The sequence below is a fragment of the Myxocyprinus asiaticus genome, chromosome 19 (assembly GCF_019703515.2).
Source record: "Myxocyprinus asiaticus isolate MX2 ecotype Aquarium Trade chromosome 19, UBuf_Myxa_2, whole genome shotgun sequence".
NCBI lineage: Eukaryota > Metazoa > Chordata > Actinopteri > Cypriniformes > Catostomidae > Myxocyprinus > Myxocyprinus asiaticus.
In genome coordinates, this window is record NC_059362.1 from 17,773,372 (window position 1) to 17,799,469 (window position 26,098).

The 26,098-nt window shown below is 37.6% G+C and overlaps 1 protein-coding gene across 4 annotated transcripts in view; it reads left to right on the forward strand.

Moving 5' to 3' along the window:
- The first annotated feature begins 248 nt into the window (after nt 1–248).
- The window catches only part of LOC127410371 (trafficking protein particle complex subunit 8-like), an 83,944-nt gene continuing 58,094 nt past the window's right edge, over nt 249–26,098 (forward strand). For 2 of the 4 annotated variants that reach the window (XM_051645591.1, XM_051645594.1), the window contains exons 1-8: nt 249–541; nt 3,928–4,122; nt 10,665–10,748; nt 15,056–15,145; nt 15,853–16,027; nt 21,127–21,280; nt 25,185–25,266; nt 25,376–25,641. In XM_051645591.1, coding sequence (XP_051501551.1) covers nt 385–541; nt 3,928–4,122; nt 10,665–10,748; nt 15,056–15,145; nt 15,853–16,027; nt 21,127–21,280; nt 25,185–25,266; nt 25,376–25,641 — 1,203 coding nt within the window. In that variant the 5' untranslated portion in view covers nt 249–384. The remainder of the gene's footprint in view (nt 542–3,927; nt 4,123–10,664; nt 10,749–15,055; nt 15,146–15,852; nt 16,028–21,126; nt 21,281–25,184; nt 25,267–25,375; nt 25,642–26,098) is intronic. The other 2 variants (XM_051645592.1, XM_051645593.1) reach the window with 2 other exon arrangements.

The following is a 26,098-nucleotide window of genomic DNA, read 5'->3' on the forward strand; positions in this document are numbered from 1 at the left end:
TTGCTTAAATGCATTTAAGAAAACAAACTTGACAAATCAAAATATGAGAATCTATATGATTTATTTGTTTGTTTTACTTTCTATTTTTGGCAAGGATGGCAGAGAAAGATGGTGTGAATCTATCTATCTATCTATCTATCTAAATAGAGCGCGTGCGAGGGCTTTTATTATGAAAAACAATCACAGGGGTTTTATTTATTCGCGGAAGTCAAATCACGTGACCGCCGCAAAGCTGTTTGGGAGGAACCGATCAGCAGGCAGCAGTAGAATTCAACATGTCTGCCGTTGGCTGTCAGTGAAGGAGTTGTTTGTGCTCAATCGGCAACAGATCTGTGCACTCGGTGACAAACACGCGACAGCAGACCCGTCGAGGAGCGCGCGCTCATGGCTCAGTGCGTGCAATCCGTGCAAGAGTTCATCCAGGACTCGTTCGTGCCGATGGTGGCCGTCCTGTGCAGCGAGGATGCGGAGAGAGTGACCCGCAAAAACAACCTGAGCTTCCCCGAGCTGCTGCGGCCTTTCTGCCGCCTTACGTCCGAGGGTAAGAGCCCTTATGATCAGACATCAAAGTAGAACAGCTCATGACTGACCACTTATGCTACCGAGCAAGACAGTTTCCTTCCACATATACACATGCTCTGTTTAAAAACCTAGTGATAGCTGCCTGTCTAGACTCGAAACTGCTGTCTACTTTCGAATCGAACATTTGACCGCTCAAAACTGCTGTCTAGGTAGGCAGCTCACTGGGTTTAGAAACACAAAGTCAGATGACAGAAACCGTAACAACCCATGTTCATCAGAATATGACCGTCAGTGAAATGTGACCTGATTTCTGCTCACCTGACCATTTAGTGACCATTGTCACAGACAGACAGCACAGATCGGATGTTTTGTATTAATGAGGTTTTAATTGCTACTGAAATAATGGCCCCATCCACAAGAGAAGCCTCTGGCTGCAGGCCATGTTGGGCCTGTGCTGTTAATCACCAGCCTATATGTAGCAAGATGTACAGGATTATCCTAGGGAAACAGGCAGTCAGATCAACTGGATCACCTTACCAATACCCAACTTGTTTACATCCATATACTAGATTGAGCCACTGATGAGCAGGGAAGGATCTGCAAGAAGTTGTGCTGTGTCAGATTTGCAAAAAAGCTCTGAAAAATACATTATGTAATAGGACATCCATGTTACTACAAACATGGCTTGACAGGGTAGTAGTTCTTATCATTTACATATATACACTTTCCATAACTTTAGACTAATATAATGACAGCTAGATCTCTTTAAAATGTGTATGTTACTGCCATAAAGGTGTTTTTAGAACCTGTTTGTCTCTCACGCCCACTATAAATCTATGATTAACTCAGCACCCTTAAAATCTGTAAATATATATATATTCATGTTTACTGAAAACAGTGGCTATTTCACTCAAAATCCTCCCCTTATAAGTCCTTAATAAACTTTTAAAGTTTTTATATGTTGCTATACTTCCCTCTAGTAAGTGTCAGATGCAGGCATATGCTATATTTTCCAGTGAAATAACAAAAAAATTGTGCAACCAAATACGCTACTGTTATTGATGTGCATATACTGACAAACAGATAACATTTTAATTAGTTTGCTAAAAAATAAGTCAAAGTGCAAAGGGTTGTGAGTTAAAATCTTGCTTAAAGCAAAAGTGGTCTTCAAATACATGTATTTATTTTTTTAAATAGAGCCAAAACATATCAGGTTCAGAGAAGGGGCAGAAATCCTAGAATCGCACATGATTATAGCTACTATCAACAATATGGGCTATTGAGGAATCATGCTTTTGTGAGAAAATATTTGTGCATATATATTTTTTTTTCTCGCAGCACAAGAGATACAATGCTTGTACTGTAGTCAGCTGTGTAAACATTAGGGAGGTTCCAGGGTGCTTGACTAATCGACTAGTTGTCCAACAACTGACTGATTGATTAGTGCGGTCGACTACTAACATATATTTTTAGTGGTGGTGCTTTTAACGGGAGATTTCCTTGAAACAACCACACCGTCTTTTTCCAGAGCAGCCTGTATTTCTCCTGAGGTTACCTGTGGGTTTTTCTTTGTATCCTGAACAATTCTTCTGGCAGTTGTGGCTGAAATCTTTCTTGGTCTACCTGACCTTGGCTTGGTATCAAGAGATCCCCAAATTTTTCACTTCTTAATAAGTGATTGAACAGTACTGACAGGCATTTTCATGGCTTTGGATATCTTTTTATATTCTTTTCCATCTTTATAAAGTTCCATTACCTTGTTACGCAGGTCTTTTGACAGTTCTTTTCTGCTCCCCATGGCTCAGTATCTAGCCTGCTCAGTGCATCCACGTGAGAGCTAACAAACTCATTGATTATTTATACACAGACACTAATTGCAATTTAAAAAGCCACAGGTGTGGGAAATTAACCTTTAATTGCCATTTAAACCTGTGTGTGTCACCTTGTGTGTCTGTAACAAGGCCAAACATTCAAGGGTGTGTAAACTTTTGATCAGGGCCATTTGGGTGATTTCTGTTATCATTATGATTTAAAAAGGAGTCAAACAACTATGTGATAATAAATGGCTTCATATGATCACTATCCTTAAATAAAAGACAGTTTTTTTGCATGATCAGTCATATTTTCAAAATCAATGCCAAAATTTCACAATTTCTGCCAGGTTATGCAAACTTTTGAGCACAACTGTATCTGAGAATGTTGAATATAATGTTTTTTTTTTTTTTTTTTTTTTCCTTTTTCACCCAATTTGGAATGCCCAATTCCCAGTGCGCTTTGAAGTCCTCGTGGTTGCGTAGTGATTCGCCTCAATCCGGGTGGCGGAGGATGAATCCCAGTTGTCTCCGCATTTGAGACCATCAACCCGCGCATCTTATTACGTGGCTTGATGAGCGTGTTGCCACGGAGACATAGCACGTGTGGAGGCTTCACGCCATCCACCGCGGCATCCACGCTCAACTCACCACGCGCCCCACCGAGAACGAACCACATTATAGCGACCACGAGGAGGTTACCCCATGTGACTCTACCTTCCCTAGCAACCGGGCCAATTTGGTTGCTTAGGAGACCTGGCTGGAGTCACTCAGCACGCCCTTGATTCGAACTAGCGAGATAGCGAACTCCAGGGATGGTAGTCAGAGTCTTTTACCACTGAGCTACCCAGGCCCCCATTGAATATAATGTTAAAAATATAAATATTTTAAGCAAATGTCCTTTAGAGGTATTTAAAAAAAAAATGTTGTCATCTTTATTGTTAGCAAGCACGTTTAATACAACCTTTTAAGTCGGTGTACAAACTAAATAGTTGGTTAAGAGCTAATGATTAATCGTTGCAATAATCGCCCGAATAGTCAAATAATCGTTCTAATAATAGTTAGATTATTCGATTATCAAAATAATCGTTAGTTGCAGCCCTACTGATGACGCAATTTGCCTCACACGTAATGTGCGCGGAGCGATCTGCAAGATGGACACCCGAAGTATACTTTGATCTTTAGTCTTTTTATGTGCTGTTTTTTTTTTTTTGTTTTTTTTTACAGCAAAGCGGCGCATTAACAAAACATTTTAAGACGATCACTGTCACATTAAATCCTCTACTGTTAGCTCTTTTCCACCAACATGGTTTGGGGGTGGTTTCCTGGGCCATTGTGATTTCTCTGTTCCGCACATTTCCACTGCTGTAAAGGCCGTTCTGGGGTGGAAAATCTGGTTCCGCACTGGCCCCAAAAGCTTGCTGGTCTTTATACAGGAACCGATTATGTCGGGGGGTGGAGGGCGGGATAATGTTTTCATCACCAAAGTTTTACAAACAACAGTTAGCCTAGTTACCGAATGTAGCAAGGTGTACTTTCTCACTCTCCCTCCTCTTTTTGCTCCTTTTCCTCTTTTGGTGTTACCATACTGCAGGTCACCTGCGTGACCCCAATAACCAGGTGGTAGTGGTGAAAGGTCTCCGGATCAGTGTGACGGGGATCAACACGAGGCCTCCCAAGACCACCGACCTGCACAAACTTCTCAGCCAGGTGGTCTCTGTCTGCCAGCCTCCTGAAGGGTCGCCCGCCAATGTCATCACCGCAGGAGACTACGACCTCAACATAAGTGGTAATTGCCTGCTGAATAAGAGTTTTCTGCGTTCACTGCAAAAAATCATTTTCAGTATGTTTGTCTTGTTTTCCAATAAAACTATCTAAACATCCTTACAGTAAAAATACATTTACTTCACAAGCAAAATGAGATGAGATAATGAGTCTTGTTTTCAGAGAAATCTAACAAAATTTTGTAAACTTGGTCTAAAACTAGAAAAAAATCTGTCAATGGGGTAAAAAAAACAAACAAACTTGTTTTCCCTTTAAATTAAGTAGATTTTTCTTACCCCATTGGCAAATAGTTTTTCTTATTTTAAGAATAAACCTTACTAAATGTTGTTAGATTTATCTGAAAACAAGAGTTAAAATGTTATGTCTATTTTAGGGCCCTATTATTTCCATGTGGCAGAATTGCGGAATCATGTCATAAAAACGGAATTAACTATAAAACGTGTAATGTCATGGAATTTGACATATTTGGGATGAAATTCATGTATAAATGCACAAATAATCTAATTAAAATCGTTAAATGTCCTTGTGTGATGATTAAACTACAAAAGGCTGAGATTTAATAAACAAAGAGCCTACACTGTCAACCCTGTACGGTCATGTTCGAGAAAGAATCGCCATTGGCTAGTACATTTTTGTTTTTACTCACCAGACTTTTGACGACATGTAAGCGTAATGCAACTAGGGCTGGTCGATATGGCAAAAAATATTATTACAATATTCTTTTTCATATCATTCGGTATTGATATTTATCATGATATTCATTTACATTTGCACATTCCACATTTTTTTTTTGAATTTCCAAGTTGGCAGAAGAAGAGGAGAAAAAAATATCCAAAATAGTCTACAAAACTGCATTGGGAGCCCAGAGACAGCCAAAGCAGTGGTGTCTGAGGGATCTTCTATTAAAATATTACAATATTTTATAGAGTTTATCAATCGAGAGCAGATGGATATGAATGTTAAAAGATGATTCGTTCATTTTGAATCATAATAACAGTATGTATATATCTTTACATTCAGATACCCAAGTATTGGTGCATAGAAGCCCTTGTGACTGAGGAATGATACTGTATGGGGGTTCAGGGGTATCCCCTGAGAGAAAATTTAGAAAATGTAAAAGTCTGGGGGCCCGGGTAGCTCAGTGGTAAAATACGCTGGCTACCACCCCTGGAGTTCAAATCCCAGGGCGTGCTGAGTGACTCCAGCCAGGTCTCCTAAGCAACCAAATTGGCCCGGTTGCTAGGGAGGTTAGAGTCACATGGGGTAACCTCCTCGTGGTCGCTATAATGTGGTTTGTTCTCGGTGGGGCAAATGGTGAATTGAGCGTGGTTGCCGCGGTGGATGGCGTGAAGCCTCCACACGCGCTATGTCTCCGTGGTAACGCGCTCAAAGCCACGTGATAAGATGCGCGGGTTGACTGTCTCAGACGCGGAGGCAACTGGGATTTGTCTTCTGCCACCCGGACTGAGGCGAATCACTATGCGCCCACGAGGACTTAGAGCGCATTGGGAATTGGGCATTCCAAATTGGGAGAAAAAGGGGGAACCCCCCCCCCCCCAAAAAAAAGAAAATGTAAAAGTCTGAATGGACCATTTTTATATTTTCATTAAAGTGAGAAAGACTAGACTACATACTAATAATTTTATTGTTTTTTATCCTTGTAAAAATAATTTCACAAAATTAGAACATAAATCTATTTGTTTATTATTAAAGGCTTGTAACATGCTGATTAATAGAACTAAATATAGAAAGAAAAAATGTTATGGTCTAAAGGCGCTCTGGAAACACGCGCCTCATGTTTACTCGCATGCGGGGAAAAGAAGAAACTCGTGCAGAGCGGGACAGGGCAAGAGAAAAATATGTGTTCAGTGCTAGAGAAAAATATTCAAGAATACAGCGCAGAAAGATCAGATATGATGTAACCAGCACTGATGTTTTGTTGCGCTGCTCACTAGAGACGATGAGAGGGCGCAACCGTCGTAATGATGTCTTGCAGTCTGGATGGAATCAATCCAGGGTCCGGACCTGGAACACAGTGACTGGCGTAGCGGGGACATAAGCTACTTCATATAGTCTGAGGCTGCGTTTCCATGTCGTGGAAGAAATACGCTCAAAGCCACTCCCAAGTTTAGGGAACAGCTTACCCCGCACTGCTGTCAATTCTACAATCCACCTCACGAGCGTGGCGCTTGGCTTCCATAGGAAGGAATTGAAAGTGCTCGCTCACCTTCGCTCACCACGCGCTAGTGGAAACATACGATAAGATAGCCACATGCACCTGATCTTCTACGTCTAGATGTAGAGCACAGGCTAAATATCGAAAATTACTCAAAAGATTATCATCGATATCATGGAGTTTATCGTGATTAAATATCGAGACCGTTTTATCGCCCAGCCATAAATGCAACTGAAAAAGATATTAAGCAAACCGAGAGGGGGCCTCTTAATATACACTGGCGGCCAAAAATTTTGAATAATGTACAGATTTTGCTGTTTCAATTCACCAAAGTGGCATTGAACTGATCACATAGTCAGGACATTACTGATGTAAAAAAACAGCACCATCACTATTTGAAAAAAGTCATTTTTGATCAAATCTAGACATGCCCCCATTACCAGCAGCCATCACTCCAACACCTTATCCTTGAGTAATCATGCTAAATTGCTAATTTGGTCCTAGAAAATCACTTGCCATTATATCAAACACAGTTGAAAGCTATTTGGTACAACAGTAAAGAGAAGACTCGGGGATGCAGGCCTTATGGGAAGAATTGCAAAACAGAAACAGAAAAACAAAAAGAAAATTTTGGAGTGGGGAAAGAAACGCAGACATTGAACAACAGATAACTGGAAAAGAGTGTTATGGATCTTAACCCCATTGAGCTTTTGTGGGATCAGCTAGACTTAAAGGTGCGTGAGAAGTGCCCGACAAGACAGCCACATCTATGGCAAGTGCTACAGGAAGCGTGGGGTGAAATGTAACCTGAGTATCTGGAAAAACTGACAGCTAGAATACCAAGGATCTGCAAAGCTGTCATTGCTGCACGTGGAGGATTTTGTGATGAGAACTCTTTGAAGTAGTTTAAGAAGTTCTGAACATTTGTTTCAAATTGTAATAGTAATTTTTCACGTTATTAATGTCCTGACTATACATTGTGATCAGTTGAATGCCACTTTGGTGAATAAAAGTACCAATTTCTTTCCATAAGAGTAAAATCTGTACATTATTCCAAACTTTTGGCCACCAGTGTTTGACTTCATGCAATACACCGATCAGCCACAACATTAAAACCACCTGCCTAATATTGTGTAAGTACCCCTTGTGCCACCAAAACAGCACCAACTCTCAGAATAGCATTCTGAGATGCTATTCTTCTCACCACAGTTGTACAGAGTGGTTATCTGAGTTACCGTAGACTTTGTCAGTTTGAACCAGTCTGGCCATTCTCTGTTGACCTTTCTCATCAACAAGGCATTTCCATCAGCTTCGAAGTTACTTCATTTTAGTGTTTGTTACAATATGTAGTGACTGCAAATTTCACACTTCATTTTCTCTGAATCTGAACATAGTTGAGCCAAACCTGTTTGTCACAGGACTGATATTACATAGTCTAAGAGACCCTATTTTAGGCATAACTCAGTTTTGACAATGTCTTATTACCACTTTTGCATTTGCAAGGAAGCGTAGTGACTTAGAAATAGAGCCGAATCTTAAATATTATTCATTTATTTTACATCATTCCTTTGTTTATTTCCAGGTCTATATAGTATTTTAGATCCTTCATCTTTGTTGTATGCAATATTAATTTCTTGTCTCAGCATATTTAATAATATCTGCTCTAAATATCTATATTTTGAAGAGTTTCAGAGTAGTTTCTCATCTCTCCACCTGATGAGGGCAGCAAAACCTTAAATTGTGAGGGTGAAAATCAAATAATGTAATTGTCACTGCCATTAAAATTAAAGGGTTTGTTTTGCATTGCACATTTATGTTCTATCATTTCTGATCTTGATTTCATTTTTAACATTAATGATGAACTCTTGGTAAGAGCTCTGACCCTCATACACACATTTCCCTGGTGTGTGTATGCCGGGTCACAAAGGTTTGTGCTGTGCTGTTAATCCTTTGAAGAATGGGTGTAAAATATTTGGCTCCCTTTCAGATCATAGGCTAGCAGTAGAGCCTGTCCCTAGGTCACAGAGCCCTTTCCCTTCTGCTGCACCCTTCACGCCTGAGGCTAGACACTAACATACAAATCCACACCAGCCAGATTCTCCTGTGTTCTGACAAAGAAGCCATACTCCAGAGTCCTGACTTGCACCCAAATATGAGAACAGAATCAGGATGCAATGTATAGAGACAGCGTGCTTGCATATGTAAATTCCATAGTTGGTTGGTTTGGATACAAAGCTAAGGTGCATTGAAAACTTGATGTGTTATACCTCTCATGCCAAGCTCCTTTATCAGGAAACACGCCCAGATCTTGCTGCTATGAATTACATTTGACAATCCAATCCCTTTGCTCTTAGACACTGTAGCTCCTCAGGTAATGTTGGTGTCAAATTCAGGGCATTACTGTGAAAACACAGCCGTGATGACTCAAGCTACCGCTGCGATCAAAACTGCTCATTAACACCGCTGATTTGACTCTTAAATACCAATGTACATGTACAGCGTTCAAATGAATATTCTTTAGGTTAAAGGGATAGCTTACATAAAAGTGAACTTTCTGTCATCATGTACTCACCCTCATAGCGTTCCAAACCCGAAGGACTTTCGTTCTTTTGTGGAACTTGGCTGTTTTGAAGAGCTGCTTTTTTCAATACAGGGAAGTGCATTTGTAAATTTTATAATTCACTTGATTATCAAAAAATAGGCATTATTACATGGTTATGCAATATATAAAACATTTTGGATTGAATTTTCAGCATTAATGACTTAGAAGGATAATGTACAGTCAGCATGTCGTCATCGCAAAAATAAACAACAGGGTTATCCAGTGCGAAGCGAAATAAATAAATGGAGATGAATGTTATGATGATTTACAAAATTATTACATTTATTTCCTTTCTTTTAAGGTTATTTTCTTTTTTTTTTTTTCTTTTTTTTTTGTTAGAAGAAACAGACCACGGAAAGCTACAAGAAACTAGCACAGTGTAGGAGATTTGGTTGCAAGGGACAATGGTCAAATATAGTTTAGTGGTTATTATACAAGAATATTTGAACACAGATTACTGCAAATGACCAATCAGAATCAAGTATACCAGTGAGCTATGTAATACATTGTGATATATACATGGAAAATATGACTAGTAAGATTTACATAATTTTAATTTTGCAAGTTTTTACACATTTTTTACATTTGCAAGTACATTTTAATGGTATAAAATTAAGTAAAATCTTCTTAATTTCACAACATAATATTGATTAAAATGAGTGAGTAAATTTACCTTACACATTTCAGTTAATAGAGTAACTTTTACTTACAAATCTGATGTACATGGTACTTAAACTTGAATGTTTACATTTTGAACTTTACTTAAAAACATGTTTAATCATGTACCACATGACATACGGAAGCCTTCCACGCAGACCTTGACACTCGGTGCACAAAACAGGATGACGGTAACGATCAACAATTTTTTTGATCATGAACTGCTAATTTTGAGTAAAAAAAATGAACTTCAGACTTCACAAAACAAGAAGTTACCCAACATAACAAAAATCAACAATAAACCTGTAAATAAACTTGCAAACAGTGAAACCATGTAAGCTCATTCAATCCCGGTGCATGCTGGGAACACCAATTTCGAAAAGTTAAGTAAAATTTACTCATTGTAGTAACCATTTAAATTGACTCCAATTAGCGAATAAATATGACAAGGTTTTTTACTTTAGGACTGATGCATGATGACTCAAAGACAACAAACAATCATAAATAATATTTACTTATAAGCTAGAGCATTCATTTTTACATGCTTGAATTGAGTACAAATGTAGAATGCACTTAATATTTTCAAGTTCGCACTTAAACTAACCTGTTCATTGTAGAAAGTACTTCATCTTTTCTGCTATATTTACTTCACCACAAAATCATTGTATTCAGTGTACACCATTAGCCTGATATAACATCACTCATATTGTGATATAAGGTTTTGATCATAATGCCCTCTCCAGTACCAATAGTTTGTGTCCTATATGCATCTCAAAGGCAAATTAATGTATGGCTTGTTCAATCTTTGTAATGTGCTTTATTATCTCCTGTGATTCATTTAATAAATTGCCTTTTCTCACAACAGGAGATGACAACAAAACATATCAGTGTCTAAACTAATCAGGATTTTAACTCAAGTTTAACACTTTGTTCAGAAGACAAACTTTGTTGACAGACAGAAAACAGTTGGTCTTGACATATTGTCTGTGCCTATAGCTACTGCTGGGTTTGGGGTGGGGTGGGTTGGTTTTGGCTGCGTAATGCTTATATGGTCCCTGTAAGTGGGTTTTAACCAGTCTGGCTCTACTTTGCCTCTCTCTTCTTCTCTCAGACCGCATGGTCAAAGCGAGCGTTCCCTGGTACTCTGACTGGAAAGAAACACTCACCCAGCTGAGCTCATCCAAGCACTACACAGGTATTCCCTTCCTGCCCGTGCTGGGAGTGTGTGCGAGGGGTTTCCTCGTTCACCTTCTCCTCGTCATTTCCTGGTCCAGCTTGCTCAGTAGCAGAATTGTTGCTAAACCTCCTTTCCTTTGTCCAGTCCAGCTTTTCTCTGGGTGTTGGTGGTGGTCCTTAAACTTTGTGTGTGTGTGAGAGTGTGAGAGAGAGAGAAATGGGAAATGACTCATTGTGCTGAAGCTCCCACAGGTCTATACAGTATGATTTCATTTCTGGCTCCATTTGTAAAAACATTGTGTCATTTAGAATCTTAATCTCTTCAGTTAAGACCAGTGTGTTCCCCAATGGAGAGTTAGATGATGGTTAGCAATAATTTTGATCAATATTCAAGTGTTATTTGTTCCTTCAAAGAACTTTGGGTTCAGTTTTATTTTAGGTTTTCACTTCAATGAGTCATTTTACCTGATGAGTCAAAAACATTTCTTTCTTTGTAGTTAGAGTTTCCTTCTCACTGAGGATTCACCAGTCTAGTCATTGTGAAGTAGAGATTAACTGTACACACACTCTAGCCATTTAAATATCTGAAATCCAAACAGATTAAATCGTGACTCATTTAATCAGTTTGATTTACTGTATAGGTTTCTTTCTTGCCATATTAATATACTATGCTCTGTGGGGGAAAACGGTTTGTTGGGTCTAATGTTAAACTGTTCCCTGATAGCACACATACATCACCCAGATGTGTGTGTTTACATCTGGAAGACGTATTTTTTTTAATCTGATTTACTCATCTGCAATACTTTTATAAGATGTTATCCTCTCGCATGTCGATAAGACATTTATGATTAAGAATGTTTGTAAATTTGATCTTTTTAAGATGTTTAGCAGGTGTTATTTAGACTGTGATGCTTTCCAGATGAAAAGATCTTAACAGACATCTCAGAGATGTACATGTGCTATCTTGGTTGAATTTCTGTTTATTTTGTGTATTTATTGGGAATGTGCAAGATCTCACAATTTCAAAATCAAGTAGTTGGTGGGTTGTCTGATCGACTTGTTTACTAGTCAGTCTTGCACCATGTTTTAACCAGTTTCCAGCGACACGCGATTTGCCTATCCACACAATTTAGTTATTATGATAAATTATAGGAATAGTCCATGTCAAATCAACGAAATTTCAGAAACTTTCCCAGTTGAAGAAACGTAAACACAAATGATGACGATTAAAGCCAAAAAATGAAATGTCATGAATCAAGGGCTGCAACAACTAATCGATAATTATCGATAATGGAAATCATCGACAAAAAATGTCATTATCGATTAGTTGGATATTTGTGGTAAGCACGGAGAAGCCCTGTCAGTGATGTCACTTCACAGCCAAGTGGAGAATGTGTTGCATTATGAAACAATTGTTTGAAAAGAATTGTTTAGAAACATGTATCAGTGAAAATACTATTTTAAAAGCTATAATATTAAAATACATTAATGTATGTAATCAGTGACAGTGTACAAGCATATGTATCTAATATAATTGTGTATTTTTCAGCTTGGCAGAATTATTAATATTTCTGTTCTTGTGTCACTCTTGCCATCTGCTGGGCTGATTTTATTTGCCCCGCTCCATGCCCTATGGATCATTTTACTCTTTAACGATGAGCATGTTTTGTTAAGTTTTACAAGTAAAGGAACTGTTTCGCGTATGTCCTGAAAGTAATAATAATAATAAATCCAAACTTAACTTTTGATGATTCAGGCTTTGTTCAAAGTTTTGTGAGAGTGTAGATTCATGAATTCAGTAATGCAAATCAAACCAAATCCTTACACCCTTTGTCATTATTTATTTATTTTTTTATCATATTTTAATAAAATACAGGAAATAAAATGTTATTTTTATCTGATTTATCGATTAATCATAGAAATAATCTAAGATTAATCGATTATCGAAATAATCGTTAGTTGCAGCCCTACATGAATCAATACTTACTGAGTAATTCATTTGTATTTTTTTTCTTGGAGGGTGGTCAAAATAATTTTCAACTATGCTTTTTTAGTAAAAAAAAAAATGTGGCAGTGTCATTTTATTTTTACACATTAAGGTATTAAGGTGGGTCTGTTACTATTAGGTCTAGATCTATTGCTAAAATCAGTTGACTTCAGCACCCCTTGTTGCATTATATGCCAAATTTATGTCCAAAAAAGTTATACGATTTTATTTTTTGTGTTTTTAAAGTTTAAGTGTCTATAACTCCAGACATATCACATTTATCTTAATATGCTTTTAGATTCTGGTTCAGAATAAATTTGTCATAAGCAAAAATGATTAAAAACACAATTGAGCAAGGGACCTCTGGTTGAGTTGAAACGGAATGACCCTATAGTAAGTTCCTTAAGGTTTTGGAATTTAGTCATTCTGAAAACTGAGGTGATGGAAAACTCCGACAACCAATTAATTGGTAGATAGTTTTTTTTAATCTGATCTATTGAACGTGTTAAAAACAAATGGCAAACTGAGTGGGACAATGCACCATGAACAAACTCCATGAAATCAGCCCTATTGTTGGCAAAAGAAATTCCTCTCTGTTTTCAAATCGCTGGGACCAGATCGTCAACACGAATAGGTCACTCCAGGATGACACAAGTTTTTAATATTGGGAGAAGATTCACCAACGTGTACCTTCTGCCAGAATCAATTATCCCTGAAACATGTTTTATTAGACTGTACTGGTCTTAACCCCGTGAGAAACCTTTTTTATTCAGTCAGCACTCTGGAAGAAATTTGTAACACAGTCAAACCGAACGCAATTTTAGAGTTTTTAGGAAAAACAGATTTTAAAAACCTTTTTATAGAATTCCTTACACATTTCTCGCCATGGAATGGCGTTAAAAACAAACAAACAAACATTGAACGTGTTCTCGTTCAAACACTATTTTTATGAAGTTTTTCCTTTACCATAAAGGGCATAGACATAGAGGCTACAAAAGTACAAATTAAATGAAATCCCAGATGCATTTTATTATGTAACCAAAATAGAATACATTTTTACAATAAAATGCAGAGTTGGTGCTGAAAGCGGGACGTTCCGGCTAATATGGGACGGTTGTCAACTCTAGCAGTTTCACTCCAGAGCCCTTTAATGCTGCCCATGTGGAAGAAAAATGTTTCAATATGTTGTAATTTTTGCCAATAACAGATCGTAGCTACTGACAGATTAATTGGCAGGAAATATATATTGTCGACCTCTAGTAATTATGAAACAAATACATAAAACTACGTTAATTGAAAAATATTAAATAAAAAAATAAATGCTAAGGAGAAAAATTTAAATAAATTGTCTATTTGACCTCACTAAGGGATGCAAACTACTCACCTTTTGGCTAAAGTCACCTTTTTTTAAGCTACTTTGCTGCCAAATATCTGGTAAATATTTGTTTACATTTGTACATATAAAAATCATTGGAAGGTTCACTTTATGCTTAAACAACAGCTTTAAATACAACAAAAAGTCCACTGAAAATATACACCTGGAACACCTGCTTTGAATTTCTCACCCTTTTCACCTTTCATGAGTTTGCATCCCTAACTACTGTTGAAATAGTTTTCCATCCTGTCCCATCCCTAGTATTATTTGTGTCCATTTGCAGCACATTGTAGTTGTGTGATGTGACTAGAATGCTGCCATTATAATCAACAGAGCTACACTGCAAGCATGTGATGTGTTGTTGATTATGATGGCAGCAATATAGAATTATCACATCACGTACAGTGCTGACATCTGTTCAAATTCTACCACGCTTCCTTCAAGGTCTTTATGAAGATTCAGATAAAGAATTGTTAGGCTGCCGGAGTGAAGTGTATCATGCCATGTCTATTTTCATGAATGATTCTTAGAGGCCCATTGTTTGAGATGAAATGTCAAGGAGCTCAACTAATAAAGCTTCAAGGTAAAAATCAGTCCATAAGTTCTTCTCATCTTCTACTTATTTTATGAATTTATTTAAGGCTGAACTAATTTAGTTAAGGCTGAAATTTATCGTGATCAAAACCTGCTTTGAACATTCTACCTCTGTCTTGAATAGATCATCAAGGTATTTCAGAGCGATGTGACGCTGATCTATGGTTTACTCTGTCTTTTATGTGATCTGACTGTTACACTTTCTAGTGTATATCAGATATGTAGTAGTTTGAATGTTTTTTTTTTTCTGTCCTCCTTGCCTTTCATAATTTGCTTCTCTTGTTTTCTACCCTGAGGGCTGGTCATGCGGCCTCTAATAATCTTGTCTCTGAAACAAGACAATATTTCTTTGTGTGTGTTAATCTTGTAGCAACAACACCATGGTTTGAGACATACAGGGAGAACTTCCTGCAGTCCATGCCAGCATCAGAGCACGAGTTCCTCAATCACTACTTGGCCTGTATCCTTCAAAACAGAAAAAACGTTTATTTTTATTTTTTTTTGCCCTCTCCCTATCCAACTTCCTCTACCTCTCTCTTTTCTCATTCTCATAATGCCCACTTTATTTGTGTTTACCACTAGGGATGCCAAACATTTCGGCCATTTAAAATGTATTTTAATAAGTTTAAATTATTTAATGTGAAATATAATAATACCAAGTACTATCAAGGCCAGTATTGCAGATATCAATAACAGTACTGATAGTTCACATTTAGAACAGAACTGAAAATGTTTTATTTGTTTGGATAAATCATTTAACATTATATTTAAAAGGCATGATCATTAACAATGAATAAACAGCACATTATGAGACCTCAACATCAACAAAAAAACAACCTATTATAATAAATGCAGCATTTAGCTTCAGTGTTACTTGTCACTATATTAGTGTATCAGTTCTCATGATACAACATAAAAAACAGAAGTATAGATATTTCAAGATCTAGCTACCCATTCCTGTTTTAAATTAATTTAAAAAAAATGTAAATCTAAAATTAGTAGGAAAAAAAAAAAATGGCCCCAGTCTAGATTTTTGTTTGTTTTTGGTTAAGAATATTAATTTTTTATAACCCTCCTGTCTCCTGTTCTCTCAACACTTTCTCTCTCAGACTTGCTCTGTATTGTTTCCCCCCTATCTTGAGTGAAATCTCCTGAACTTGGTTACAGGTATGTTAGTGGTGTCATCTCGTGAGGCGGTGCCAACAGAGCAGTTTCTCAAGCTTTCACAAGAACAGCACCGAATCCAGCACAGTGGAGAATACACCCACCCCAAATGGTTCATTCCCAACACGCTCAAATATTACGTCCTGCTTCACGACATCAGTGATGGAGATGAGCAGAGGTATGTGTGTCTCTTGCTCTCTGTCGGATCAAGTTGTTTCTCCAGACATAATGCTGAAATAAATTAAAATAAAGCTGCAAGCAGCAACTAACAGCGTTCATGCATTTAAGATATTTTAAGTACATATGTCCGTTTGCACCTAAAATAGAGAAAAATTGCCATCATTTTCAGAACCATCAGGTTTAGGTCCACAGAGATATGGCCTTTTTAAAATTACTTACCTTCATAGCGCATATGTACTAAATTTGATCGTTTTGGAGTTATAGGCTTTTGGGTAAACTACGCCACGGCCATATTTTTAAATTACGCTGTTATAGCCATGCCAATAAAAAGTAAACAATTTTTTTTATGATTATTGATCTATGCTGTCCACAGATTCTTTCTGTACAGGGTTTGTTGTTGTTGAATGGAAAAACCTAGAACTAGTGCAGAAAAGTAGTTTTTTTTTTTTAAATAATCACAAATATTTTATGAACAATTTGAACGACACCAATCGTTCTTGAGGCAAAGTATTTCAGAAAGAGGTCTATCATATGATATGAATAACATGTGTCTGTGTGAAGCACCGCATAATATACAATGATTTACACAGATGTAAAACGCGATAGCGCCTACTTTTTGTAATTTTTTCATTAATTACAAACCTGACCCGAACCCGAAGTCCTACTTGAAAAACGTACCCGAACCCGGTTCTCGGGTCCCATCGGGCCCGGGTCGGGTTGCAGACCTCTAGCCGGCAGGTCCGAAGGGGGGTGCTATATCGCGAAAAAAGTTTACGCTTAAAACGTTTAAGTGTCTGTATACATTATTCAGGCATATGAGGTATCAGTTGAATGCTTAGAATGTGATTTGTTACTTAAAACAACAAAATAAGGCCTCAAAACATTCGCATTGAAAATTAGCACCCCCTAGAGGTAATGGAGTAGAAATATTTAAATAAAAATAAAAGTCTTTCACATAGCACCTAAATGGGCAATCATATATCTAATGAAAGCTCTCATTCTCAGGATTGTGACTGTAATTTTGTTCCCCTAATACCACAGTTCAAAAGATTTTCAAAAGAATTGCAGTGAAATATGATTTCTGTAAGTCATCAAATACAGATGTCTCATTTATGCTCCAATAACTGCTGCTGTAAGCCCCAAGTAGCCAAAAACTTTATATCTGCATTTACCTTAGGGAGTTCTCTAAAAACCGAGCCATTTTTACTTGTCTGTGAGCTTGCTTGGCTGAATAATCCAATGTTATATCATAGGCCCCGTTTCCACCTGGTATTAAGATATGTTTCGGGTGATCCGATTTAAATGCGTCTCCTGTGACCACTTGTGTTCGGATTCTGTTTCATGATGAAATACATCAATCACAATGTCACTGTGTTACTGCATGATATTAAAGCACAACAAAATAAGAATAGACAAAGAAAGCATGAAAAAAAAAAAACGGCATGCTGTTTCTCCCAGATGCGATTGAAATTTAGGCTGTTTTCAGACCTGTAGCTCATTTATATTGTTCTGAAACAGAGGCTAAATTGTTACAATGTTGCATTTTTGTCTTGGTTCGGTTCACTTTCACAAGGCAACATTTCAAAACGGACCTGTGTTAATAAATGTCACATGTGAGCAAACTGTCCTCTTATTGGTCAAAGTTTGCGTGCTGTTCAGGTATTTAGCTCTTACATCCAAATACCGGTTAAAATGATATACCTGCATAAATTTGTCAACTGTTACAAATGTTTGACTTCTGTTTATGTCACGGTTATGCAAAAAGATTCCGCATGGCACAAAATGTGCGCTCCAGTCAGTGGTTGCACTGCAAATAAAATCCGCATTATTTCTGTATTGAAAAGTGCCTGTTCTCATGGACACAGAGCTCGCTCTCTCTCTCTCTCTCTCTCTCTCTCTCTCTCTCTCTCTCTCTCTCTCTCTCTCTCTCCACACACACAAAAACACACATCAGAAAGAGTGAAGCTACGTACAGTAAAGATGTTTTACATCTGTCATATTCAGTGCATCCGGAAAGTATTCACAGCACTTCACTTTTTCCACATTTTGTTATGTTACAGCCTTATTCCAAAATGGATTAAATTCATTATTTTCCTCAAAATTCTACAAACAATACCCCATAATGACAACGTGAAAGAAGTTTGTTTGAAATCTTTGCAAATTTATAAAAAAAAAAAAAAATAAATAAATAAATAAAAAATCACATGTACATAAGTATTCACAGCCTTTGCCATGACACTCAAAATTGAGCTCAGGTGCATCCTGTTTCCACTGATTATCCTTGAGATGTTTCTACAACTTGATTGGAGTCAACCTGTGGTAAATTCAGTTGATTGGACATGATTTGGAAAGGCACACACCTGTCTATATAAGGTCCCACAGTTAACAGTGCATGTCAGAGCACAAACCAAGCCATGAAGTCCAAGGAATTGTCTGTAGACCTCCGAGACAGGATTGTGTCGAGGCACAGATCTGGGGAAGTGTACAGAAACATTTCTGCAGCATTGAAGGTCCCAGTGAGCACAGTGGCCTCCATCCGTAAATGGAAGAAGTTTGGAACCACCAGGACTTTTCCTAGAGCTGGCCGCCTGGCCAAACTGAGTGATCGGGCGAGAAGGGCCTTAGTCAGGGAGGTGAACAAGAACCCGATGGTCACTCTGACAGAGCTCCAGCATTTCTCTGTGGAGAGAGGAGAACCTTCCAGAAGAACAACCATCTCTGCAGCACTCCACCAATCAGGCCTGTATTGTAGATTGGCCAGACGGAAGCCACTCCTCAGTAAAAGGAACATGACAGCCCGCCTGAAGGACTCTCAGACCATGAGAAACAAAATTCTCTGGTCTGATGAAACAAAGATTGAACTCTTGGCCTGAATGGCTAGCGTCATGTCTGGAGGAAACCAGGCACCGCTCATCACCTGGCCAATACCATCCCTACAGTGAAGCATGGTGGTGGCAGCATCATGCTGTGGGGATGTTTTTCAGTGGCAGGAACTGGGAGACTAGTCAGGATCGAGGGAAAGATGAATGCAGCAATGTACAGAGACATTCTCGATGAAAACCTGCTCCAGAGCGCTCTGGACCTCAGACTGGGGCGAAGGTTCATCTTCCAACAGGACAACGACCCTAAGTACACAGCCAAGATAACAAAGGAGTGGCTACGGGACAACTCTGTGAATGTCCTTGAGTGGCCCAGCCAGAGCCCAGACTTTAACCCGATTGAACATCTCTGGAGAGATCTGAAAATGGCTGTGCACCGACGCTCCCCATCCAACCTGATGGAGCTTGAGAGGTCCTGCAAAGAAGAATGGGAGAATCTGCCCAAAAATAGGTGTGCCAAGCTTGTAGCATCATACTCAAGAAGACTTGAGGCTGTAATTGGTACCAAAGGTGCTTCAACAAAGTATTGAGCACAGGCTGTGAATACTTATGTACGTGATTTTTTTTCATTTTTTGTTTTTAATAAATTTGCAAAGATTTCAAACAAACTTCTTTCACGTTGTCATTATGGGGTATTGTTTGTAGAATTTTGAGGAAAATAATGAATTTAATCCATTTTGGAATAAGGCTGTAACATAACAAAATGTGGAAAAAGTGAAGCGCTGTGAATACTTTCCGGATGCACTGTAGTTGCTAACGTTGTCCTACCTGTGTTTGTTTTGCTGCCACTTCAAAGAAAGAAGCGATTGTACTATTTACCTCTGGAATTATAAAGTAACTGCTATTTTAAACATGCAATTATGCCTAATATAGTCGCCAAAAGGCTCTATCCACGTTTTGATTATGAACTACAGCGACGTGCTGACCTACAGATTTGTTCTCCACAGATCCATCAGGTATGTTCATGATTTTTATAGGGATATTATTTGGTGCGTTGGTCCGTTGGGTCAGCATTCTCACCACAAGCAAACCGCTCGTTCAGGAGGTCTCGGATTGATTGTTTTGGTGTGGATCCGAGTGCAACTGCCATGTTCATATATGCCTAAATGAACCAAACCCAGGTAGAAAATGCGGCAGGTGAAAAATTTGACCAATTTTTTGCAATTAGTCCATAGTATGCGTGAAAGGTGAGCTTTTAAATTTGAGTGTGGAAAAGTTTAAGGGGTTAAACCACTTTGAGATATCACCTGATATGCAGACAGCCATTATGTGATTGTATTTTCTTGAACTGCCAATGACCAGCGCAGAGTGAACTTGTAAAGGTTCATTGTTACATATGCTGTTAAAAGCCTTTAATATTCCCACTGAACACAGATAAATATTTGTTTGCATTACTTGTTCTATTTATGAAATTGATTGGAGTTGATTAACAGTAGAAACAGCTCTCTAAATCTGCCTCAGTGATGTCAAGAGAAAAGACTTCTGCTTTCTTTGTGTAATTGCTTTTAATTAGGCAAAGCATTATTATGTGTAGAATAGTAATGTATTTAAACTTTACAACATGAGGGGCATACGCAATGCAACTGATCTGTATTGTGATACTTTTTGAGTAAAATAACGTTCAGCTGAAAATACAATAGGCTGGGATTTCATGAATTAAGTTATTCAGGGCAATGCAAAAGGGGTAATCTAACAAAATGTCCAAGCTGTTTTTTTTTATTTTCATACAATGAAAGTGAAGGGTGACCATAGCTGTCCCTGGTTCAAGAGCAACTTGTCAATACAATGAAAGTTATTTGGTTTTGGAATGATAAAAGGTGATTAAATGACAAATTTTCATTTGTGGGTGAACTGTTCCTTTAAATGCATGATACATGGATTTGATTTATTCAAACCTTACAGCACTAGTGTACTGGACTCACACAGCAGAAAATGAATTTATGATGCCATTCATCTAAGTGACTCATCATAAACACAGTGGATTTTGCTTTTTGCTCTGGAACATTGCCCGTCAGACTTGCCCACTTTCGTCTTCCTTCCTCTGAGAATTCTGCATGTAAATAAGTTAACAGTCATTCTAATCGTGTGCTGCCTAAAGCCTCCAAGTCGGATGAATAGGAGATTGCATTACTGGGGAGAAAGATTAGGCTGTCATCATATAAATTAATGATGGTATAGGACAAATATTGATGTCTGTCTCTTTCTGTCTCTCTCTCAGTGTGGAATCTGTGTATGAGGTTATAAAACAGCGATATGGTACTCAGGGCTGCTATCTGCTGAAGATAAACTCCAGGAGTGATGCCACCAGTGCGAATGAACAGATGCCCGACCCCTGGAGTCAATACTTGAATAAGACCAGCATACACAACCCAGTGAGTGCCATGTCTTCAATGCAGGCATTCGACATGCAACTAGTCTGAGACTTTTGACTATCAGCATCAAATCTGGTCCTTATTGCAGCTTATTCTGGCCAAGAACCATCCAATAAGATGAGACCACCTAACTGACATGTAAAGCGATCAACCATGATTTGTTAAAGGAATAGATCACCTAAAAATAAACTCATGCCGTAAACTTGTATTTTTCAAGTTGTTCTCTGCTCAAAAAAATTACGAGTTTGATATTGGTCTTGTGTAGAGTAAGATTTGCTTACAAGCCATAGTGACGTCTGATTTATCAGGGAGCCGTTATTCTGCGTCAGTTCTTTTCAATAAATTAGGCAAAACGGTTCACAGATCTAACTACAGGATTCATTTGCAAATCAGACTGAATCAAAATTACTTATAAAAAATCTCAATCCAGTAATCACAGATGCCTGGAAAAGTCATGGAAATTCACTGGCCAATAAGTATTGGAACCCTGAAAAGTGCAGAATATTAAATATATCTATTTATTTAATGTCATAACTTTTCTTAGTTTAGAATTGTTTAAATTTCAAAGCTTATTGCTTATTTACAATGTTATTTAAAAAAATACCAGATTTTCAATATGGTCTCACCTTTGGAAACCACTGTAATATCCTTATCTTTAACCTTGTGCAACCCCGCATACACGTGTGGACATGGTATTTTGGCTTCACTATACACAATCCATAATTTAGATCAATTTAAACCAGCTGATTTCAGTTCAGAAGATTCTGGGCTGTCAGTAAAGGGTTAAACTTTCGACGTATTGCGTGGTGTAGGGCTGCCCCCTGATAGTCGACCAAAGGTTAGTTGATGAGAAGAGTCTTGGTCGACCAAGTTTTGATTGGTCACAGAAAAACGACGAACACTGGTATTACTGCTTGTTGGACGCTAGGTGGTACTATGGGGTAATTTTCGTTAAGCAGAGTTAGCGTTAAGCCTAATAAAGCAAGACACCTTGATTTCAAACTTTGAACTTTATTTTTTTATTTATTTTAACTAAACATTCAAATGAAACTGGGAAAAAAATAAGTGCAATTAAAATGTGTGTTGTTCAAGTTTTTGAAAGATGGTTTTACAACAGTTGTCAACATCTCTCTGGCAAAGAACCTACTTCATCCATGCATTCTCTACCGGTCAGGTATTTCGTTGTCCGGGAAAATGCATCACGTGTGTGAATAATTTCGTCTTGTTCCCTCCTTCAAGATAATAAATAAATAAATATATATATATATATATATATATATATATATATATATATATATATATAGAGCAATATCTAAATACATCGGCAACCCCTGGGCTGAGGGATCGGTGAATATTCTCACTTTAGAGATTTTGCATTAAATTAAAATATTAAAAAAACGAAAAACTTAAATACATTTCTAAATTCAAACTGCACTCCAAATTAAATGAAAAAGCAAATAAAATAATGTGATAAACGAATAATATATATATATATATATATATACACACCTTTCCATTTAACGTCAGGCAAGTTTCCGTCTGAACATGCAGGCAGAAAATTACTTACACAAATGAAGACATACAAAAAATTATAAATGTAAAAATAATAATTATAATGATGATAATAATCACTGAAGTATAAATCATGGTTAGAGGTGAACATGTTTTTGTGTTATTTTATGTTTTAATCACAGATGTAGGCTATAGGCTGCAGAGTTGGTCACAATGAACTGCTCTGTGGAAATAAAGTGAACTGAATTCAAAGCACCTCATGAGCTGAGATGTCTGAGGTCATTTGCAGCACTCATAGACGATACTGTTCTTGAAAAAACATTTTCAGAAGACTGAAACAAAGAAAGAGTGAGAACCTTTTAGGTGTGCGTGTTCCGCGAGACTGCACGCCTCCGTGCAATCATACATGAGCATAGACGGCTTTTCTGTCATCTGTTCTTAAAAATATAATAAAGTGTGTTTCTTCAAGTAATATTAATTTGATAATAATAATAGCCTAATAAATAATAATAATAATAATTTAATACATGGGAAAATGAGCCAAATATCATCTTGACATCGTCAAAGGCATCAGCTATTGGCGATCGTTGATCCCCGAGATCATCATCTGTTGACACAACCCTAATGTGCATTTCTCTCTATAAATTAACAAAATGTTCAGACAGTCTCCTTGCTGGTTTTTCCGACACATTCAGAATCATTACCGCTTTTGCGCTGTGGCTCGCTTCGTTCGTGCGCTTGTAAAATGTATATTTTAAAGGCTCATTATAACGGTTTAGTAATTCTCTGTAATGTAGAACAGTGTTATTAATGTTACTTATAACATTCTTTCTCAGCCCTGGAACTCAAACCATTTTCTGATGCCCCCCCAAAATATATATATTTAAGTTATTAAATTAATATCATAAACATGCGACTAAGTCGACTAATGGCTTAAATTAACGCCTACTAGTCGACTAAGAAAATCTTTGGTCAGGGGCAACCCTAGAGTCGTGTGACAAAACAACATGGCGCCGATCACAGCGGAGTTTGTCTTTGGGAGAAACGCCAACAAAACTACACCTAGTAAGAAACCTAATTAAGTTTTTACATTGAAACCTGTTTGAGTCAAAAGATTAGAGTCTCTAGTTTCGTCAGATATGCCATTTTTAAAAGTTTAGCGGTTTATCGCGAAATGCCAAGCTGCTAAACACAATGTACACTAATGTGTACTTTAGTGCATTTTTTCCATAGAAAAAATCAATGGGTTCATCAAAAAGCTGACAAAAAAGCTGCTTTCAGAGGCTTTATATGGAGTTAGGATGAAAATAAGGTACATTTCGTACTGTTCTGAGACCAGTGCAGATGGACAGAACACTGGATGTTAAGTCATTCACTAAATAGGGAGCAAGGAAGCATCCCATTGCTCTCTATGAGGCTAAGTGCATTCACTCCTAAAATTCGACCAAAAGTTTTAGGCTGCAGATGATATTTAGGCCAATCAACATGTTTGGCAGACATGGGACAATGGTAATCAGTACATAGATTCAGAATTTGTAATGTATAATTTTATTTTAACATGGTTGGCAGTGATTGGATGATGCTGGGCATTATTTTGAATCAGAATTAGTTTATTTGAAGTAATCTCTGTAACGTCTCAAAAACATGAATAACCAACACTCCTGGAAACATAAACAATTTGATTAAAAAAACCCTGACTTTCTATAGCTTGGTATTATTTAAAATTTACAACTAATGCTGTGTTCACGTCGTGTTGGAATTACTGTAATTATGAGATGGCAACTTGGAGGTTGTACTCGGAGACGTTCACGCCCTGGGAACCCGGAAGTTATTTGTTTCTATGGCAACACTTATAACGCCAAAACGGCTTTGTAATTGATAACAGCAAAATATTTATCAATATTAATTCATTAATTCACCTTGATATGTCGTTGGAAAATGTTTAAGAACAAAGAAAACGCTCCTGGTAACGTTTGCATAAAAAGATAGCAACAGAAATATGTGTTCACTACCTTTAACAGTTGAGGCCGCTGCCATATTGGTTCTTTTCACTTGACGTCATGAGTGTCATGTTTGAGCTTTCATAGAATTCCAAGTTTACAACTTGTAATTACGAGCTCTACGAAGACGTGAACGCTTTTTACAAGTTGGAATCTCGTAATTACAGTAATTCCGACATGACGTTAACACACCATTAGTTCCTCTGTCCACATATGTTGCCATACATTTTTGAGAAAACGATTTGCTCTTAAAAAGAAAAAGAAAAAAAATAAATAAATAAAATTTGCATGTATATTAGGTCCTACTAGTTACAAATCAAAAAGGGAAATTGGAAATGCACACAGCAGTCACGTTCAGGTCTCAGGAGGTTAAAACGTCTGTTGTGTTACAGGAACTGGATGAAGAGTCTGCAGTGAATAATGCTGTTGACAACATAGGCACAGAGGAAGATGGTTTTGATCCAGCTGCCAGAGGTCAGTCCAGCCCCGTCTTATCCTCATTATCAGCAATTTAATTTATAAACCTCATATTGATGTGAAATGTTTATCTAATGTTAATTGGATGTTCCGCTCATGTTTGCAGATGGTCTCTCAGAGACGCATCCTCTGCAGCTGGACCAGCCCACTGATGCTGGTTACCCTGGCAACAAGCCTATTCAGTCTGTAAACAGCGCAGAAATGACGGGACCTCAAAAACAGGCCAGCGTGACCCCTCACACCACTGCGACCCCTCGTGGAACCTGCCTGACCCTAAATGACCACGACCGCATCCGGCAGTTTATCCAGGAGTTCACCTTCAGGGGATTACTGCCGCACATCGAGAAAAACATACGGCAGCTAAATGACCAGGTACACAAACAATTTATTACATCAAATTAATCTCAAATCTGTGCATTGATTGAAATTCTTTTGTCTTCTATTAAGGTAGTTGACTACTTTTAAACTTTTATTTGGATAAAAACAGTAGGATTTACGATTGACTGACTGATTTTTAGATAAAAGAATATAAAAGTTTATTTATCTTTGTCATTCAGAGAAAAAAAATGCAAAAATAGAAAAAAAGAACAATTTTACTTATATCGTCTTCCATACAGTATCGCATAATATTTCTCTGATCGGCTTGTTGCATTAGGAATTATTAGTTCTAAGCTCCTGTATGATAATGGTTCATATTCATCATATAATAGCTCAGGTTCATTTGCTGTTTTCCAATTTTTATCATTGTATATCTTCGCTGCTGTCAATGGTATTGAAGCAGCTCACGAACTTTCAAAATCAACCTCGCCTAATATACTTAAATTAACCA